This window comes from Stigmatopora nigra, chromosome 7, assembly GCF_051989575.1.
Source record: "Stigmatopora nigra isolate UIUO_SnigA chromosome 7, RoL_Snig_1.1, whole genome shotgun sequence".
Lineage (NCBI taxonomy): Eukaryota > Metazoa > Chordata > Actinopteri > Syngnathiformes > Syngnathidae > Stigmatopora > Stigmatopora nigra.
In genome coordinates, this window is record NC_135514.1 from 9997870 (window position 1) to 10019928 (window position 22059).

The 22059-nt window shown below is 39.3% G+C and overlaps 2 protein-coding genes across 6 annotated transcripts; both read left to right on the forward strand.

Moving 5' to 3' along the window:
• The first annotated feature begins 371 nt into the window (after positions 1 to 371).
• Positions 372 to 2588, forward strand: cd79a (CD79a molecule, immunoglobulin-associated alpha). The gene is made up of 5 exons (XM_077721485.1): positions 372 to 414; positions 546 to 878; positions 1789 to 1904; positions 1986 to 2048; positions 2144 to 2588. Exons 1-5 carry the CDS (start codon positions 372 to 374, stop codon positions 2234 to 2236), a joined length of 648 nt encoding a protein of 215 aa, XP_077577611.1. The 3' UTR covers positions 2237 to 2588.
• A 543-nt stretch (positions 2589 to 3131) lies between these two features.
• On the forward strand, positions 3132 to 21764 carry lipeb (lipase, hormone-sensitive b). 5 transcript variants are annotated; one of them, XM_077720395.1, is made up of 16 exons: positions 3148 to 3282; positions 3604 to 3634; positions 6369 to 6409; positions 8473 to 8714; positions 9826 to 10110; positions 10570 to 10660; positions 11399 to 11425; positions 11944 to 12089; positions 12929 to 13114; positions 14496 to 14648; positions 15471 to 15615; positions 15968 to 16195; positions 16847 to 17032; positions 17357 to 17535; positions 17635 to 17883; positions 18479 to 21764. In XM_077720395.1, exons 1-16 carry the CDS (start codon positions 3192 to 3194, stop codon positions 18842 to 18844), a joined length of 2646 nt encoding a protein of 881 aa, XP_077576521.1. In that variant the 5' UTR covers positions 3148 to 3191; the 3' UTR covers positions 18845 to 21764. The 5 variants fall into 5 exon arrangements, with proteins under 5 accessions (XP_077576523.1, XP_077576525.1, XP_077576521.1 ...); XM_077720396.1 differs by lacking the exon at positions 11399 to 11425; XM_077720400.1 differs by lacking the exon at positions 3604 to 3634 and having other exon boundaries at positions 3184 to 3282.
• The last annotated feature ends 295 nt before the right edge of the window (positions 21765 to 22059 follow it).

The window sequence follows — 22059 nt, forward strand, 5'->3', positions numbered from 1 at the left end:
TTAATTTTTAAGACCAAGCACATAGTTGCTTTGGCTCACTGTAAAAGCAAAGTTTAAAATGCTAATTGAATAAGTTCTCCATTTAGAGTAAGTTTAATATTACAATCTTAGCCCTCACTCTGAGTCAGATGTCTTATTTTAGAACCTGTCCACTGACATAAATAATATAATTAAACCCTCGTTTGGTAACGTTTAAAGGTGTTTTTTTTCAATTCCTTTTTTTCTAAGTTCCATACAGCTGTTACTTTTTTAAAAAATACCACATTGATCATTGAAGCATAAATCCTGACAGAAAAACATCAGTTTTTTTGAGACAAGAATAGGCTACAAATTGTTGAACTATAAAAGATAGAAGATCTTTCACGAGCAAGATGGCCACAGTCCGCATCATTTTTATCATCTACTCCATGGCAGGTAAATCAGATATCCTTTTTAAATAAGCGTTTCCTAATTAGCAATAACATACCTTGTTTAAAGCATCAATTAACATTATTACCAATTGGAAAGTTTTTATTTTTTATGTTAAGTGAGCTTTCTGTACATAGGGGTCCTAACCAATGGAAAGTTGTCTTTGGAGGTGGACCGGCCTTGGCTGAGGGTCCATCTGTCCCAGGAGGCCATGCTGGAGTGTTGCTATCGAGCTGGCTCTGCGTCTCTCCAAAGTTCCTGGCTCACACGGGGTTATCCCGCAAATGGTACCACCATTCCGTTTCTGGTACCTTTGTCTGACCGGGTGAGCGTCGGTGAGAGGGTGCACGCAGGGGTCACTTGCAGGACCCTGACATTTACTGGGGTGGAGTTGACCGACTCGGGCTTGTACCAGTGCTGGTTCAACAAGACTGAAGTCTTCACCCCTGGTACCTATCTGCAGGTCTATAGTAAGTATAAAAAATGTTGGACCATCACGTAACCATCGCTCAGTAAGGTAGTGTACAAACACCTTGTAAGCCCCAAATCCTGTTAGTCGCTCTTGTGTTGTGTCAGTGTTGCCATCCTTATTTGCTTGTCTGTAATCCGCACTCTGCTGATGGCTCTCATTAAAAAGGGCCCCACTCATTTCCATGAACAAACGATAAGCAGAGGTCCTTCTGACAGTGAAAAATGCGGCTTTACGTCCTAATCTCATTAACCGCTGATGAGAAACAAGCGTCAGTATGAAACTCCCCGAGGGATTATGGGAACCCTTACCAAACAGGCCAATTGTCCATTCATGCCGTTCACATTGTACACTTTGTGTTCTCTGCTCAAAGTGGTTCACTTATGTAATGAAGCAAATCTCTTAGAAATCTCACGGTTTCTTGACCTATTTCGCAAATTTTACTTGTATTGATGGAATTTGGGTATAAAGTTGACTATGCATTTTCTGCCTTCTGTTTTAAGGGTGTTTAATAAACTGCACAGTGGTGAGTGCGTTGGTCTCACAGTTCTGAGATCGAGGGTTCGATCCCAGGTCCGAATCTTCTTGTGTGGACTTTGCATGTACTCTCTGGGCTTTTGTGGGTTTTCTATGGGTACTTTGGTTTCCTCCCACATGCATGTAGGTTGATTGAGCACTCTAAATTGCCCCTAGATATGATTGTCTCCTTGTGCTCTGCGATTGGTTGGCCACCAATTCAGAGTGTGCCCATCTGGTGCCTGCAGTCAGCTGGGCTATGCTTCAGCACCCCCTGCGACCCTTGGGAGAATAAGTGGTGCAGAAATGAATAATATCAACTGTACTGGGGCGAATGGGGATATCAATTATGAGAATTGGACTTGAAATTTGCCGATCTGTTTATGTGCCCGTAGCTCCGCTGGAGAAGACTATAAACCTCAGCGAAAGGACTAAAGATGGCATCCTGGTGGCTGAAGGAGTCTTACTATTTCTGTGTGTGCTGGTGCCTTCAGCTATGCTCCTCCACAAGGTCAGGATTGCTTTCCATTGGGCTCACAACATGGGCGAAATGTACATCGACACTAAATGTGACTTTTTAACTTCCTCCCAGTCAAAGCAACTCCATTACCTGCAGGAGAAAAGGTCAATGGGGGAAAAAGAGAACATCTATCAGGTGGGTAAGATGACAACAACAAAATGAGTGCCTTTCAGGACTCTTAACATTTTTCATTATGATGATGATTAGTGGCTGTGTACTTTTATCCACAGGGCCTCAATCTGGATGACTGTGACAAGGCAGCCAGCCTCTACCAGGATTTGGTTGCCAATATACAGGAGGAAATACAGCTGGAGAATGCATAATTTGAAAGGAAGGGATGGAAAGGGGGGTGGTTCAAGAGCAGCTTTTCTTTGTCAAAGTATGTGTGCTGTTTGGATATTTTGTGGGTTTATTCCTGCATGTATAGCTTTTTGTCAAACAGCAAAGCATTAGTTTTGCTTTTGCGTTATTCTGGTTGTGGAGTCACTTACAATTTTTGGAACATAACCACATTGGAAAATTGATGATTGGTTAAAAGTGAAAGGGCTTTTTAATAAGTGAATGCTTTTATGAGAAAATACAATCTGACGATTGAGTATGCTGAGATCGAGGTTTCAATCCCCCCCGGCGGGTTCAGACCTTCCTGTATAGAGTTTGCATGTTGTCCCAAGGGATGTGTGGGTTTTCTCTGGTTTCCTCCCACATGCTAAGAATATGCATTGTAGGCTGGTTGAACACTCAACATTTTCCCTACGAGTGGGTGTATGCATCAATAGTTGTCCGTCTCCTAGTGCCCTGCAATTAGTGATATTTTTAAATATTTTTCATTGAATATTTTAAATTTATCTGTGCATCTCATTCATATTTTGATATACTCGTTTTAGTAATTCTTTTGAATTGCTTTTTTTCGATTTTCATAAAAATGATTTTGTATTTAAATGTAATCATTTACTTAGTATTCTACTTCCATCTTTTGAATTCTAGATTTGAATACTAATTTAAATTCTATTTTATTCCATTTAAAGTAAAACCTTTTAAATTTTATATAATTCCATCTATTTAAAACTAGTTTTTATTTAAAGAAATTATTTGCATATCAATTGTTGAAGCACTGTGACGCCAGCGGTACCGTTTCCAAGCAACGGACATATTTTGATTGGCTGCAATGATGAGACATAGCCTCTCATTGGCTACAGTCGTAGGCGGAGCCTCCCGTGCCCGTAAGGCAGGTAGTGGGACAACTTGCGAGAGGCGACGGGTCATCAACAGTGGGAGAACATGGCGTCGAGTAAGAAAAGCGGTGGAAGCGGAAAATTCGACAAAGTTGTCAATGGAAGACGATCTTCCAAACTCAAAGAGGCTCCAGTGGGTGAGTCCATCTTTTTTCCTTTGTGATCTTTAAATGACGTCCCCTTCAAGCCCTCCCCTAAACACACACTGTACTTAAAGCTCCATACTAGCTTAGCCGCTATCTACACTGACTGGATTTTAAGATCCACTTAGTTATGTTCAACAAAAAATCTCGCCCTGTTGGTCAAACATTCCTCTTCTGTTTGTGGACATTTTTAAGCAATCGCCTCCCTTTCCTTGTCCTTTCCTGCTCATGACAACGAGCATCCTCTCACCCTTCGTAGTGTCCTGGCATGTTCATTTATGCCTACTTTTAAATGTGTTTGTGTCCTACTTTCAGCCACTGACACTGACAGGACTCATCTGAGCAGGTACATTATTGAAAGTGACAGGGTTACGTCCCTTTTTGTGCCTTTTTTATATGTGGGATTGCGTGTTTATCATCATAGTCATGTTCTTCAGTGGGGACGTATACCGTGACGTCATACAGGATGCGCCTCGTATTACTACTTTCATTCAGATTTGGACATTGTTGTAAAATGTCTTTTCCTGTGTAACTTTTGTTGCAAATGCTATTTTAAGCAAGGAGTGGCGACATATGAGGTTTTCCCCATAAGTGACTCATTTCTTCCAAAGGTATACTGGAGTACATTGTGGTGTGCGTGCATGCATGCATGCATGCGTGAATGGGTGCCTCGCCTTTCATTTTGCAGGATTAACTCGTTAGTTGCCATTGATTGGATGCACATCGCCGTCAATGGCACACAAATAATGACAACACATTTCAGCTCAATTTAGCATTCTATTTTGACTTCACTTGTATTTTATGTCCAACTTCTAGGAATCAGCCTCGGTCCACGTCACTGCCTTGTTTGTGTTCCTCTGGCGGGTGATATTAATTGTTTTCTTTTATCATATTTGCACAATTTGGTGTTAAAGTTCATGCAAAACACTTTCCAGTAAACATCAACAGCACACTTCAACAAATCCACCGATCAATACTTGGTTTTCTTGCAGTGGAAGTACATTATCAGTTGGTGGCAGTCATGTGCTACTGTGTCCAATTGACAACAGATGACAGTGAAGTAAAAGTATGAGCAAAGGTTAATGTGAAGGGCCTGGTATTTTTTTTATTTTGTTTGTTTTTAAAAATCCTGACTCAGCCATTTGGCAGAAAAAAATCAATGTTGCAAAGTAACAGCATTGTTAAAAAAAACAAGAGGGGATACTTTTATAAAGTATCTCTATTGGGAAAAGGCCAACCTAAACCCAATTTGTCATCAGTTTTTTGCCCGACATGCACTCGCCACATGATAGGACATTTTAAAAATAGCAAAAAAGGAAGAGCCTACTTGGAACACAAAGCAGTAACCTCTGTACCAGAAGTACACACAAAAGTAAGATGAACAACAGGAAGCACGCAACAATAGCTATGTGCACATATACTCCCTGCAACACAATTGCATATGCGAAGCTTCCCTTTGCAAAGCCTTAGATGAGGAAGTCAAATTATTTTCCTTCAAAAAGGGATTTGCAGAAAAAAAAAACTTAATGCGTAGTGGAAGACTGAATAGAAGTACTTCACTAAACAATTGATCAAAACAATTCATTTGGGATACTCTCGGGGCCTGCAATTGTGTGATTACGGCTCGACGTAAGCAGTGCGTTACCGTTAAATTTGTTGTACCGTTAGGGGGCAGTGTAATACAGATAGAGAAGAAAAAAAGTTTCCTGCCTGACTCAAAGGGTTAATGGGAGTAATATAGCAATTTTTTAGGGGAAGGAATTATATATTCCTGTTGTATAGTCTTTCTATGTGTTTTGTATAGTGTCAATGATACCGTGGATATGCAGACTAGCATGCAACCTGTCCATTGTGTTTTTTGAATATACTGAACAAGAGGGAGGCAACCCGTTGGCCTGAGTGGCTAGCATGTCGGCCTCACAGCTTTTGGGTCCTGGATTCAAATCCAGGTCTTGTGTGGAGTTTGCATATTCTCCCCGGGCATGTGTGGGTTTTCTCTGGGTACTTTGGTTTCCTTCCACATTCCAGAGACATGGATTGGACACTTTAAATTGCCCCTAGGTATGGGTTTGAGACTGAACCCATTGGTCAATTGGGCGAAAGTAAAGACTCTTAACAAGCATGCCAAAGTTGAATGATTACAAAAATAATTGAGTATATGTAATCAGGTTTTAAAAATGGAGTCAAAAAGGGCGGCTTGTCAGGTCTCAGAAGCTATATGCCTGTCTGTGCCTGTCCTTAAACAACACCCCTTACCTGTGCTCAATTTCTTTCAAACTACTTGATAGAGTGGAGATGTTATTTTGTTTCGAATGCTTCCTCTGTTAACACCACCGAACGAAAATAGAGGTAAATTAATTTTGGTTCATCTTAAAACTTTAATCCAAAATCACAATGTTTGAACCAGAAGTCAGTGGTATTTTATCCTTCTTTTTTTAAATATCAATATGCATTAATCAAGGAGAAACTCGGCACAAATTTATGTGACAATTTTGTCCAGTGAATAGGAGGTAAGAGGTTTAGGTTTGTTTTAATCTTCTATTTTTGGCACAGTGGTTCACATAGCTGCCTCACAGTTTTTGGTTAAGTGACCACCCTATTATTTTTGTTGTTAGAATGTGGGGGTGATAACAGAAGTAATTCATGAATTGTTATTATCAATATTGTTGCTGGAGCTGCTTGTGGGCAGGTGACACAATAACTGAGAACAGGGGGCAAATGTGCAAGCAAAAACAAGATGTGACTGTTTTCATATCCTATCTTCTCCTCATGCCCTCCCGGCCAACTTCGCTTGCCAATTCTGTTTAATGTCAAAGGGAGTCCCACATTGAAACAGCCAACCAATGGTGGAAAGAGCTGTCACACAGGGGCGCTTAAGTGGGGCTGCAGTTGCAATCCCTTAAAAGCATAGTGAAGCGTGGACAAGATTATAAGTGGGAAGCTTCTGACAAGTTTTCAACTCAGAAGAAAACAAAGGCTGTGAGAGTTAAACAGGAAAAGTATCTCTTCTCCCCTCTGGGTCAACCCTTCTTCCATCCTTCCTTCTCACACATACTCTTCTTTTTCCCTACGTTCACAAGCGAGGAAACCGACAAGGACAGAAGCTTGAACACAGATGCTGGTAACATTTTATTTATTTGTTTTAACATTGTCATTGTTTTTAGTGGGCTAGGCTTTATTGTTAGTAGTGGAATAGTTAATAGTGCTACTTTTACAGACTCTTATTTTGAGAAAGTATTCTATTCAGTTTTCTCTTGGCATATAATCATACCCTTTTAGGGTGGTTCTCAGCTCTGACCAATTTTCTTACTTAGAATACAACTTGAAATATCACATTTCTACTTTGGGTGAAACAAATCCATTGCAGTTCAGGCCTTTGTTTCATAAAAAAATCATATGCCTTAGTATATGCCTTAGTGATACATCAAATTGATTTTAGATAGTATTATAATATAGACCATTCACAAAGGTGCATTGGAGGCCTGGTAGCGAGTAGTCTCTGCCAACTCTCCCAGGCAAAATTTATTGTATTTCTAGCTTGGTCAATGACAGAGTTCTATGAGTGCCCTGTAAAGAGTTTAATTTGCTTTGAATATTCTTTCTTTTGTTCTTATTGACTCTTTAAACATAGGAGAAGGGGGGAGTCAGAAATTTTATTGGTGGGCCATATCAGCCAGCCCTAGTTTAAACGGACCAAAAATATCTAGAATTGTAAAATTACGTTGTAGTTTTTCTATAATTAATTGAGCTCAAGGATGACGACAACATATCTTAATAATAATTTTGAAACATTTCAGTGTCTTTCTTTTCTTGTTATTTGGAAAGATATAAAATGCTCCCAATGAATTAATTTAAATAGAAAGTTATGTTTTATTTCTACATTTGAATGACCATTGGGTATATTTTCACATTTAAAAATTATCTGTAAAAAATTGATTTTTTTTAACCTTGTATCAGCATTATATGGATAATATAAATGCTACAAAGTTTGTCTTACCAGCAAGTCATGGGATGTGCAAAAATCTCAAATATTTGTTGCTTCTTTGCTAACTAATCTGTTTCATTACAGTTGGATTTGCAGGCATTTGTGGGGTAAAACTAACCACATCTGTGACTGATAAGCAGGATGAAAATAAAAACACTTTTGTCCATTTAGTTTCACAGCTCTTGCACAGTACCCGCAGGACTCATGATGCCCTTTTCTACCATTAGAACATTCAGCGTGGGTAGTACGTCATTATAGCATAGGCACTCAGCAAAAGAGCTGTGTGTTTACGGCTATTATAAACTGCTCGGCTAGTGGCAGGTGGTCTAAGTGTGAAATTTTAAAAAACTGACTGTGTACGATGAGTACATTCAAGCTGAGTATCTTCGTTGCAGTGATGTCATTTGACATTGTGGCAGTTCTTGTGGTCATTACTAGGTCATCTGATCATCAAGCATTTATAATTTAATTAGACTCCAAAATATTTCACCCAATGACCACAATATTCCACATGCAGTTAGGTTTTTTTCCCCCCATATTGGCCTAACTAGTCCCTGAGAGTGTACAATTAGGTTAAAAGTTATCTGTGCATGGCATTATTGGCCTTTGTCGATGTTGCATTTTGATCCAAGACATCACAAAAACATTTCCAGCTTTTTGGATGACTCCATTGTGTACATCCCTGTGGGAGTCCATCTTAGTGTTTGTTTCGATGTTTTTGTCTAGCTGTCATGTAACCAAAACAAAGCCTCTGAACTTTCCTCTTGTTCCTTACGCAACTATTTGGCTTTCAGTATGTAGGATTTAAACTATGTTTCCTCTTTTGTTTTCCCATCATTATGAGTATAGACTAGATGGTGCTAGTTCTCCGACTCGCTTAAGTAAGCATTAGCCTCTCTCAAACTAATTTACCACAAAATTGCCACATCGAAGCAACGATAGAGAAGGCATTCTGTGATCTCTTTTTGCAATCTAGAACTTAAAAGGGTAGTATTTTTCTGGTTTTAACTTAAAAAGACCAACATTGTGATCTCAACTACCCTTATGAACAAAAGGGGTCTTTGTTGTCCACACAGATCATTTCCACCAGGAATAGATGTTTTGCTACTATTTTAAAATACCAATGACATACGTAAAAAGGTCACCACAGCCACAGTAGTTCCAGTAGTAATATGACTTTCTGTCTTTGTCTCTCACAGTGATGGACACCAAAGCTGTTTTTGCGGCCCTCTACAACGTCTGTGAGGAGAATGCCACCTTCTTTTCAGGAGGGGCCAAAGGCCCGCAGAGTGATGCAGCTCGGCGCCTTGTAGACACCATGAAGCTAATCCAGGAGCATGCCCGCAGTTTGGAACCCATCATTTCTGGCTTCACTGCAGTTTATCACCATTTTGACTTTGACCCACACATTCCAGCCAATGGTTATCGCTCACTCGTAAAGGTAAATGCTCATTCCTCTGAATTCTTTTTTCTAAAGTCTTTTCATCGTAAAATAAATCTTACTTTCTTATATTTATAAGGTGTGCTGCCATTTTACATGCCAATAGAGTAATGTATTTACTGACTACTTTTGAAGCCCTCCAAAAAAATACTTATATATATATATTATATTATTAATATATATATTAATAATTTTAATCAATGATTCCTTACAGGGACTGCCGATTCAACATCTTAAAGCCAACACATTACATATACTTTTTCACCCAATTGAACTTAAATATTTGGCATTGTTGACAAAACATTTTAGAGCACAGGTGTCAAACTATTTCTGCATAAGTCCACACCCTAACAAAAAAAACTAAACCTTTTAAAATAATATAATATAACAGACTAACAGTTATTTTACATATACTGTACTGTTTTCAATAATAGCTAATAATTTCCTCATAAAATCCCAATGCTCTATGCAATGGATATTAGCTCTCCTGGTTATTGATGAAATTCAGCGACCTTCAAAAGCTGCAGCTCCGCCACAAGTGAATGATCTGGGGCTATTGAATAACTCTGTTTACAACAATCAATCCCTTTCATTCCTACGATAGTTCCGACTAATATGTGGAGTAATACTCTGGTAAAATTGCCAAGGTTTTCAGATGCTAGCCTTCACGCATCACATCATCAAATGTACGGACTAATTCTCAAACCGCTAAATTAATTAGCAGTCCTTGATGGTTTATGTGTGAAAATGATGTGCTCCTACCTTATGGCTTATATCACCACTTTAAGCAAATGTGAACAGAATAGACCATCTGTTTCAAGAACACTTCACAAACTAAATTGAGTTTGTTCCAGGCTTAACTATTACCAGTGTAAAACTTTATGAACTCTATTTATTCCTGACTGGAAGCAATTCATATTTATTACCATTTTAACATTTTTAATGGTTGTACATTATACTGTATGGGAATTTAAGTAAATATATTTAAATGATGTGTCAATGTAAATGATTGTCATTTGCCATGTGATTGGTCGATTACCAATCACAGGTATACATTGCAAGATGATGGTTTGAGCTTTTGTCTTCATAAAAATGCATTGGTGTCTTCTAGGTTGTTCGTTGCTGCCTTCTCCACATCATCCACAAGGGTCGCTACATTACCGCCAACCGTCGCAGCATCTTCTTCCGTGTGGCTCACAATGCTTGTGAAATAGAAGCCTATTGCAATGCCCTGTGCCAGCTACGGGCGTTGCTGTACTTGGCCCAGCGTATGCTGCATGACAACAGCCACGGGAACCTCTTCTTTCTCGATGAACACGGCCTCAGCGAGAGCTTTGTGCGGGAATACAGCTCCATGCACAAGGGCTGCTTCTATGGCCGCTGCCTTGGCTTTCAGGTGAGAGCATAATTGAATGCTTAGATGGGTTTGGAGTCATGGGTAGAAGTGGTAGGTTTAGGTTAGGGATCCTTCAGACCTTTTTGCTCAAAGATCTACTTTTCTGGGAGGAACTCTTGCTTAGGGTAGTGTTGACCGCTCAGACACGTGATTACCAATAAAGGGCACCAAATTGAAAATTTGCAATATCAAAGGAAAAACTTAATTAGCAGCTCTTGAAGGCAATCGGCATCACACTCAGATCCTGTGAGACCTTAACTATTTTTGATTGAGTCAGATATTCATGTTCAAACAAAGTGGGAGTATTGCGATGAGCACATTGCAATGTTGTACAAAGGAGACATTGTTCAGGCCCGAAGGAAAATTACAGACTGGATAAAATCTTACTCACTGGCATAATAGCACTAGTACCTTGGAAATCGACATAATGAGTAACCCCTTTCTTCTTTGGCCAACCAGTTCACTCCAGGCGTTCGACCGTCTCTGCAAACCATCGCCATCGGCCTGGTGGCCTTTGGGGAGAACTACAGGCGTCATCAGTCTGGAATTGGTCAGCATCCTTTTCATTTTTATTCACTGGTTGCTCTCATCTCACCTTGCTGCTCCCACTCTATACCCTCACCTTATCTAACCTTTTTTGCCTCTTTTGATGCTGTGTATGTGTTGCATGCTCTTCCAGCCTTTTCGAATCTCAATTGACAGCCGGCGGTAGGCTCCCTATTTCAGAATGTTTTTCACTCTTGTAAATGCCAGAAGAACCTTCGATAAATATTGATGTTTAGTGTAGAATTCAATGCTGGCAACAGTTTGTAATAGCTAACTTCAAATACAGTTGCCTCAGAAATGCTGCGTTTGCTGATAATTGCCATCCCTGTGCTTAAACCAGGGCGATGAATAATTTCAGTCTTTGGCTTGTGTATCAAAGCACATCATAGCAAATGCCAAATAACATGTGACTGTTCATTCTCGGACTTATCAGCGGCATGGATGATCTGTTAAAAATGATTCCACCATAGAGTAGGTACTCTGATTTATGCCACCAGAATTGGGGACTTTGGGAAACCACTTCCGACAAAGTAATCTTCATTTTTCTATTCAAATCTGTTGTATTAAACTACAATGAGGAGTCCTTATATTATGAAGGGGTTAACATAAAATGTTTCAAGGTTTAATAATAAATAATAATAATTCAGATCAATTTTTTTGTACTTTTTGCTACAACAATGTTGCAATGAGGGTTGGACTATAATTCAGACCAATTATTTTTGTGCTTTCTGCTACATCACAGTGGAGGCAAGTGGTACTGTAGCATATGGTGAGTTTACCTATTAACCTTGGCCCATTTTCCTTGAACCAATAGGGATGATAAACATTTAGCCGTAAAAACTCTGTAGTCGTCAATAGAATAGGCAATCTACCAACCATCCTACAGGCTTTTATATGGAGTTGTTTATTCTATCGTACTGCCCAGGGCTGGTCGAGCTTCAATGGCAATTGAAGGTGGAAACACTTTGGAAAAAGATCTAACCTCCACTCCAAGTGCTGTACACAGCAAATGTTTCAGCCTTAACGTTCCCCGAGTCGAGTAGACATAAAATATTTATTTGGAAACAAATTTGTTGTACTGGGAGTCACAAAGCCATTGTTCAGTGTTTTAGACAGATCTCGGCAGTTTCAAGATCTATTCCCTAACATAAATAACTTCCTGCAATTCACTTATTCTTCCCTTTTATGTCTTTCTGTTGATTGGTCCCCCATATCCGAATCAGTACAAGCCACGTCGCTAAATAAAATTGCAATGCCGTTGTTTTACATCCACCATTCTTTCTTCAGGTGTTGCAGCCAGCTCTTTTTTTACATCGGGAAAGTATGCCATAGACCCCGAATTGAGAGGGGCGGAATTTGAGCGCATCACTCAAAATCTTGACGTTCATTTCTGGAAGACCTTCTGGAACGTCACGGAGACTGAAGTGTTGTCGGTAAGGTTATGCTAGCCATTTCTACTTAACTGAATTGATTTGTCACTGTTTGTGGTTGCTGCTTCAAGACAAAAGTGCTGTTTCTATTCAGAAAAATGTACGGTGTCACAATACAATACTATATATTTAAAAAAAAACATGTCTTAAGGTCACTAAAATAGCTTGTACCTTGACCTATAAGTGCCCCAAATTATTATGGATGTTATTATGGATAGATTAGCTTTGCATTGCTGTATTTAACTGTTCACTCAGTACTCACTTGGAAACATTTTGTAGTAAAAGAAATATAGCAACAGGCATATTCTTTGAAAGCTTCAAAAATTAGTCAGAGCAACAAAGCTACACTGGCATATCTTTTTTACTCTAATCTTTGACTATTTTGTTGCTGTCAGTGTGTCTTTTTGAATTCCCAATGCCTTGCAGTTGACATTTTAGCCTTTACTTGTATTGTTGAGGCAATTTCTTAATGACAATTTTCTATATATACTTTATTTATTTTTTTATTATCTTTAGATGTTTGTCATTTTGCGTCTATTGTTTCAAATACTTACCACGACATGTTATCCCTTCTGACCACCAGTTGATTTATATACAAAAATCAGTTTGCTATAGTAACCCCTCAATCTCAAACCAAAGACTCTTTATGCTGCTATTTTTCTCCCTCCTGGTAAACATATAACACTCTACCCTTACGCAGACCGTAATAATAGAGGAGAATTCATTCTGCTGCAATCATGACTTATTCATATGGTTCCTTTTTGTCTCCAGTGAACTGCTTGTATCGTGCAATCCCCTCTACTCAATTTGTTCGCCTCATCCTCCCTTCCCTTCACCCGCAGAGTCTCGCCAGTATCACGTCAGTGCCAGTCAAGGTGAACCGAGCTCTCTCTGTGCCACCTGTGCCCTTTGACCTCCCACTGGCAGCCAATCACAGAGCCTCGGTGACCATACCGGCGCCGTCCTCGCACATCGGTGTTGCTCCAGTTCAGATGAGGCTGATCTCATATGACTTGCGTGAAGGACAGGTACTCATCATTATGCTCCCTAAATATATTTGCCATAATGTTATCTGACAACACTAAAGCTGGATATTCACTCAGGTGACTCAAATCCAATTTGTTTCCTCTCAAATGGCACAATTGTTTTTTGACTACAGGAATAGAAAAAAAAATGAAATCAGTTATCATAGGATAAGAATATGCCCTGTTCCAAATGTAAAGGAAAATTGGATACCTACCTACATTTCGAGTGCTGTGTAAGATTGGTATCAATGTGAATTTGATACAATTGAAATTCATACTTTGTTGACATGTACACACAAACAACAAACGCAGTGCCTCAACTTACAAGTTATTCACGTTTCTGCTGCGAGGCAATATTTTTATGTATGAGAAAGCTTCAGAAAATAACCCACGCACAAGAAATGCAAAAAAAATAAGGAGAGAGGTTCTCACTTGTGGACAAGAAGAATTTATTGAACACTAACAGTTAACCACAGGAGTAATAAATGGGAACACTTTCAAAAAGCTGTTGTAAGACTACAGTCAACCCTTAATAGGACACACCCCTAAAAAGCAACAATTACAGTAATTGGATTTACCAAACTGGCCTAATCTGATACATTGTCTTTTTATAGTATTTTGTTAGGTTTTAAATTATTTTTTGTAAACATGGAATGAAGGAATTGCTGTTTTTAGATAAATTGCTTGGTATTGCACTTCATTTAAATGGGGAAGCGTATTTTAGTATCCAAATGAATTGAATAGTTTAGTCACGGAACACAAATGTAACACAGAATCAAGTTCAATCAAATTACTTATGCATTACCTGTCAGCATTAAATGAGAATATGTTGTGTTGTAAATTCAATCTTTAAGACTTGTCTGACCTAGTTTACCACTATTTTCCGTAGAGTCTTCCCAGCAAATCTTGCCAATTCAGAAGACGTATTTTGATTTGGAATTTTGTTGACAGCTTTTCCCAGTTGTCTCCACACATAATCCGTGTCCCTTTCATCACAGTCAGTGCAACTTTTTCTCAGCTCTTCATCTCCCCCACACACACTTTCCTCCTTTTGGAGCCTGGCACGTACTCACACATGCAATTCAGTGAATCCCTCAAAGTGATTGATCTCGCTAAAAACAAAAACAGCGAGGTGTTTTGCGCTTTCACAAAATTACACGACCAAATCAGTGTAAAAAAAAGGCCTCTTGGCAACATCTCATCAACAATCCTTGTTTGTTTTGCACAATGAGTGCGTGCTCCTGCAGGTGCACAGAAGCTAATCCCACTCTCTGTGGGGCTTTAACAGTCGCAGTAAAACATGGCGTGTTTACAACTCGTCCTAATGTCATTCGTTAAACTTAGTCTTGAAGGATTGTTAATGTGCTTTGTTTTCTATCTCCAGGATAGCGAGACACTGTTATCGCTCACCCGTTCTGATACGGGCGCCATTTCTTTGTCACTGGGGCTGAAGACCAAGCGACTGCCCTCATCCCCTTGCCTGCTCATTCACTTCCACGGTGGAGGCTTTGTGGCTCAGACTTCCAAATCCCATGAGGTAATTATTTGCACAAATTCTTGACTGATTCTCCATTTACACCATTTTAATTCAATCTTTTTTTAATCCAAGTTGCCAAATTCAAAGGAATTTACTGTGCAAATACAACTATAATTGACATTCCATTGTGATAGACATTTTGAGCACGCAATTGGAACATTAACATTTAGAAATACCTGTTTTGATTAGGTCAGAAGGAATAAAACTATCATAATATGCATTGTAAATACATATATCCCTGTGATTGACTGGCAAGCAGTTTGCAAATAGTGCACAATTTATCCTAAATCAACAGAGATAGGTTTAGGCTCTCTACAACCCTCAATAAGATGTTAAGTGGTGTAGAAAATTCATTCAATAATGGATCAAGGACTGTATGAAAACTGAGTACTATTTCTAACAGCAGAAACCTTTTATTTGACATCATTATATTGTTCTTTCTTTCCTCTGCTGACTGGACACCCTCTGTTGACCATGCTTTCTTAAATTATTTTGACAGCAGCACTCTCAAGTCATCACCACTGAGTTTTTGAGGTGCTCTGTAAGCACTCAGTGTCAACGCTGTCCCCTTAACATCTAGAAATTCTCGTGACACCCTTGTGGTGTCCTTCCTAATCTGGCAGCAACTTTGTCTTTTCCCCTTTTGTGTTCTCATCAAATAAGGACATCTTTTGTTTGGGATGCACGTAATGAAAATAGAGGTTACTTTAGACAATTACTAAGCCTGTCAGCAGACATACACATTTTCATATGTTTCTACTTCAATATGGAAACTACCATTTTCCATGGCTTAAACTGAATATTCAAAACTTATTTGTACAGCCCTATCTGAAGACATGGTCGCAGGACCTGGGTGTCCCAATTCTGTCCGTGGACTACTCCCTAGCCCCAGAAGCCCCCTTTCCCCGGGCCCTTGAAGAGTGCTTCTATGCATACTGCTGGGCTCTGAGGAACCACCACCTGCTAGGTATGTTCAAAATGTGCCCTATTTTGCATTAATCACTAGTGGTTTTTTCCCTCCGTTTATCTGCCAGTCACTCACACTGAGCTGAACATTTAAAGTGCCAGACAAGACCTTGATCAAGTGAATCGTAGTGCAAGGAATCTTGATTAAGAATTTCAAAAAATATCTAGAATTTCATATGAATGATGTGTAAATTGTGTTGATTTTTTTTTTTTATAAAAACAGTACCAAAATGTTAAGTGTTCTCTAGGATCAATTGAAAAAGCAATAATTAAAGCAGCACTGGAATGTTATTGCTCACTCCCTCTAGCAATGTAACATTTGCTCACCTTTTCTTACGGTTTTATCATTCAAGGCTGGACTGGGGAGAAAGTCTGCCTCGCAGGGGACAGTGCCGGGGGCAACCTGTGCGTGACTACATCGCTGCGTGCTGCCGCCTACGGCGTGCGCATGCCAGACGGCCTAGTCGCCACCTATCCGGCTACCCTGCTGACAGCCTATGCCTCGCCTTCTCGTCTGCTCACCCTCATGGATCCTCTACTGCCACTCAGCGTGCTCTCCCGGTGTCTTAGCGCCTATGCAGGTACGTGTCTACCATGTCGTTTGTTTATAGAATTACTCTGTGATTGACATAATTCATTTTCTTTCCCAGAAAATAGATTTTATAATGTTTTATGTTGACGGTAGTGCAACCCATCATTATATAAATTAAATGTATTTTGAAATCTTTCTTTATAAGTCTCTTTGCATTCATTTTGCAAAATATCAACCCCAGTTGATTTTGATTACTAACACTTGTTCGATTGTTGTTGTTGCTGTAAATCATCATCACGTTAGTCACAAAGAGGATTGTTTGAGCTCACAGGGGTGAGCAGGACTATTAGAAAGTAGTTATTTCCTTAAATAATTTCTCCTATCAGGAGTTCTGCCTGTAAAACCTGCAACTCTTTATTTGCATATATATTACTTTCCAAGTCTTCTTATTGCAGCATGTAAATAATCAGTGCTTGTAATAATGTTTCGTTGACAGGCAACGGGCGCAGTGTTAATTAATCCTACATATAGTCTATTGTTTTTATTCCATCAATTAGATTTGTTTATATTCTCTTCTGGCTATAATAGTCTTTTATTCACATATTTCCTCTACATTCTTCTTTCTTCCTTTCTTGTATTTTTTCCATTAACCTCCCTTGGGTCATTAATGATTCTTACATTCCCTCATTTACCTTCAAAGGTAATGAGCCGCAGGCGGAAAAGCAGGTGGAGAAGGTGAGCACACTCAGCATGGTGAGGAGGGACACTGCAATGCTGCTTCGAGACTTCCGACAGGGTGCATCCAACTGGATACATTCTCTACTGGACTCCAACAGAACCACAAATACAACTACCACAGATGCAGAGGTGCAACCAGAAGCTACTGGTAAGCTCCACTTTGATAGCTGGAGAGATTCAATGTACAATGATGGACGTCTGCTTTATAAAGGGATAAATCTGACAAGAGACTGCATTTTTTATTCCTGTCATTATCTTTTCATCGGCTCCACTTAGGGCCTGCCTGTTGCTTTCAGCTTTTGTCAATCTATTCATATCATTTCACTTTACTGCAGCGTAAGGCATCTGACAGTAATTGTTCATTACCGGAGTCATAAATTTCCTTGGCTTTTGGCTAACTAGCCAACCCCTAGCCAGCAGTTGATTGTTAATTCAAGCATTTGAGATTGAATTTCTCTCCCTGTCATCACAGGCACAGTGAGAAAATCTGTGTCAGAGGCCACCATCTCCTCTCCTCACGTGGATCCTCCGGCAGCCTTGGACACTAAAGATTTCCATGTCGGAAAGTTACCTGGGAAAAGCCAGACATGCCTGGACCTAGGAGCTCATAATTCCAAATCCGACTGTTCACCGCTTTTGTCTGAGAGCACTGTAGGTCACACTATTGTTTTTTTACTTCTGCGTTTATCAGAAATGACGCCCTCTTCCTCAGAATTTAACTTTTATTATTTCTTCTTGCATCTAATGCAGCTAGAAGAAGTCAAATTTTCTATCTCCTCGGAGACTCGTCCAGACTTGCATAGTGACCTGTCCTCGGTAGCCATACCACCCCCTGGAGGTGAGGAGGGCTCAGAGTTCCCCATTGGCTTTGAGCCGCTGCGCTCAGAGCAGCCGTCTGAGATGAGGTTGCACACTTCCCCGGTGGTCAAGGACCCCTTCTGCTCACCGCTTTTGGCCCCTGATAGCATGCTGAAGGCTTTGCCACCTGTGCACATTGTGGTAAGTGTCAATACTTGTTGGGTGATTGTTGTTCACTGTTTGCATGTTAAAGAGCTCAAATAAATAAACAAGGGCAAGTCAGCATGTCCACCTCGTTGCGTGTTCAAATGTGCAAATGAAAACATTTAATTGCATTTTTTGCAAGATCATTTTGTGTTGTACATGACTCATTGAGCTATTTAGCTGACGTATTTTGCGAACTATAATGCGCATTTCTAATCTTTTTATTCCCCCCAAAAAATGCGTCATGACGTCAAATCTATTTTGTTGTTAAATAATTTGATAACTTTCTAACATTACACAACTTTTTCTCATAACATTTTTTTTCTCATAACCCAAAAAAACCCAATACATCAGGGTTGCAAGGCTGACTAAGTACGTGTAGAATAAGCAAATGTCACACATTGTGAACACCATTTTTGGCCCGTTATGTTTGTCATCATAACACAAAATGTTATTGTTAACTAAACAACACTGCTTAGATGTGTTTCTTCTGTATTTTCAAAATGGCTCAATGAAGCCAATAGGTTACCTTCACCTCTCCTCACCCCTACATTAATATGCGTGATACATCCCTCTCATTTGCTTTCAACAGGCGTGCGCGCTGGACCCCATGTTGGATGACTCGGTGATGTTCGCCAAGCGTCTGCGGGCCGTCGGGAAGACCGTCACCATGTGTGTGGTGGACGACCTCCCCCACGGCTTCCTCAGCCTTTCGCAGCTCTCGCGGGAGACCAGAGAAGCGGCCAACGTGTGCGCTGAGCGTATCCGTGCTGTCTTCACCCAGAATGAGACCCCATCGCCCGAACCGCATAAGCATCGCAAGCTGGAACGGACTGACAGAGATAACGGCGACTTGTATGTCAGAGGTGAGCTGGACGCAGGGCTCAGAGCTAAAATACCCGAACAGGATGGCTTTGTTAATATCACTCAAAGTGATGTCGAAGGTGTAGCTGCTTAAAAATGTCACATTTAGACGCTGCTTTAAAAAAAAGTAACTTAATTCATACAGTATTCCTGTAGGGACGCCACCTCACACCTGTTACACAGTGCTTCACGTTTTTGAGGAAATGGCCTGGTCAAAATAGATCTATTCTACGTAGGTCAAGTGTCGGAGCACTCCGATGTAGTGGAAAACTAGGACAGGCTTATCAGATCACTTATCAGATGCTCTGCCGTATCATTCCAAATCGGAACAGTCACCATTGTCCTTTTGGAGAACCTCTTCACCAAGCACTTAAGAGCACCACATTGTGCCCCCTATTATGGCTTCAAGGGCTCACTTTGTTGACGTTAATTCTGTCGACACACACACCCCAAATTCAATCAGCTGAAAAATGCACTCGAAACGAAGCCTGCACTGAAAATTTCTTTTTGTCTTCTCCCCTAATGATTTGTTGTCATTTTTTATACATTTCAACAACACCTTTAGCTACTTTGAGAATAGTAGAATACCTTGTACCTGCCATGGTTGTATAGCAGAGCTCTGTAAGCAACTCTGTGCTGTTGATTCCTCCATTACAAAATGCTTTGTACCTTTTTTTAAGGAACAGCTGCTCTGTACTCTGCAGCTAAATTTAGTTTTTTTTTCTATGTAAAAAAATCTGAATGGGGAGATTAGGAAAAGGTGGAGGAGGCATAGATAATGCAGTACAGTACAGTAATGAGACCAGCCTCACTAATAAGTGATGACAATCAAAAACCTTTAGAATTACACAAATGGTGGAAAACATTACATAAAAACTCCAATATTTGGCCTGAGCAACAATATAGTTATCGTATTTTAACTATATTTTAAAAGGTTTTAGACATATAGGCGTTAAAATGGTTTTGTGGAGTCTTAGAACATGAGCAAAAGTCTATTTAACCTTATTGATCCATGCAGGATGCTTCTGCATACATTATTATTTATATTTCAGTGCTGCGGGTGTTTTGGTGGTTTCTTGTTGTGTTTTTTTGTACTTTTACTGCACAACGGCATCCCATCCTTCGTTGCTTCGTTACTGTTTGCTATTGCCTCACTCTGTGTGTCACATTTCTGACAAACACAGTCGATTTTGTGCCTGACCGGGCAGTTTTTGACACAATTCCAGGATTTATGGAAACAAAGGTCGAGCTTGTACAAGTCAATTTTATATCAACTGGGGGAGATCCAATTAACTTCAGGCGTGAGGCCCATTTTGTAGTTTTTGCCCAATTCACAGTGGCATTTACTATGTTCTTCTAGTGCGACATAAAAAACAACATGATGAAAGTGGAGGATAAAAAGGATGTAACTGATGTGCAGAAATTCTCCCCTGTGAGTGGGATTATATTTGAATATTTACCACCACATTTTGCTGTTTAATTAATGAAATGGGATGTGGTTAACCTTTTGAGCAGAAGACATATTTTGTGCCCTCTGCACTTATTATTTGTATACATATTTCTGTAATTTTGTCCATCCAAGTGCAAGCAACCACAAGGTTGAATTAGGACTTTAATTAATTGCTGCAAAGCCTTTACGCACTCGCAGGGTTTTAGCAAATTCTCAGAAGAGCTCCTATTTAGGAAGTAATGTCTTTTACACAAAACCCTTTAAACTCAGCAATTTGACACATTTAGATAATTCAACGACTTCACCGACCGGCTGAAGGAATATAAAAACTTTACATTGCTTTTCAATAGAAAGGACTGAAGATGTGAAGTGTCTCGTGATAAAGTTTGCAGTCCGCGCCAACGATTTCGTGCGGGTAATAATTTTCTCATTCTTGTAAGTAGCAGTAATGAATGCTACTTTTCCACATTTCAATTTTTCTTTCTTTGTGGATTTAGTGCTCTCAAAGAATGCTGGTATAACAGAGTCCTTGTTATTGCAATTTATTGCTGCTGTTCCACTGAATTCTCCAACCTCTTACATTTACTACAATTGACAGTTTGCGTCATTTTAGATACATTTTTTTTCCAGGCAGAATTTCACTCCTGAACTATGAGAATTTTATTAGTATTCAGGAACCTGTAGGCCAGCTTTAAGACGGACAAATTAAAAAAAAATTGACTGACGTGATCCTAGCTACCTCAAGGTACCTCTATGGACATGTTCTTGAAATATAATTGGGGTTCTCGAAGTGGTTTGAATTTTTTACTATTGGAAAGTCTCTTTTTCATGGTCTGACCACCTCTTTTTTTCATTATTCTGTCTTCAGATTTAAAAACTAGTAAAGGAATCATTTGGGGAGGTTGGCCCTATCTTTATGTGAAATGGAATCTATCATTACAACTATTTTATCATAGGAATAAAAAAATGGATGACATTTTTGACTGGTAGAGGACACATAAACCAGTTACGGTTTAAAGTCAGTTGGATTTATGAGTCCCTATTCTAAGCCAATTGGAATCTAAAATGATTCCACCACTCAAAACTGACCTTAAAGATCAGTTTATAATTATAAATCTTGGTATATTCAAATAACTAAACTAAAGTTAGCTACTAACCTCAAGTGCTTCTTGATTTTCTTTTTTTCATCCATGCTGAATTTTACAACCAAAGACTGCGTTTAAACGCTGAGACCGAATTTACTGTTCATCTCTTTTCCAGTCAATGCAGCTGCTAGTTCACTTTATTTACTTTTAAGAGCATCATGCTGTAAAAATGCTAATCAGTTGTAGTTAAATAGGCTACGAGCTGGAAACAATGCTGCATTTCCCTTAAGATAAACACCACAAGTGCAAACCTGTGAATTTAAAATCAAAACAAGTCGAATGTATTTTTAAAACCAAGTCATGAATGATGTAAATATTTTTATCTAAAGAGCTGTTTGTCAAATGTGATTCGTTGCAAGGTTCATGCGTAAATGGGCTGTATGTTGATTTTCTCAAAAATAAATATATCCAACCGTGAACTTTGCTTATGCATCATTGCTGTCATGCCAATTGAAGCAAAGTGCAAGCAAAAAAAAATGTGGTAACAGAAAAAAAGTAGGGAAAAAAATAGACAGTTTCTAATTGGGAAAAGACACAGAAGGTGACACTCATTAACAATCACGCAAGGAAAAAAAACACCCAACCACCCAAAAACTTTGGTATAATTACATATCACATTGTCCCTTTTGTATGTATATTGTTTTTTCTTTAGTTTACAGTTTATCTGCACCAAAAAAATGACTTTCTAAAAACTATTTTACCAAACCCCTATGT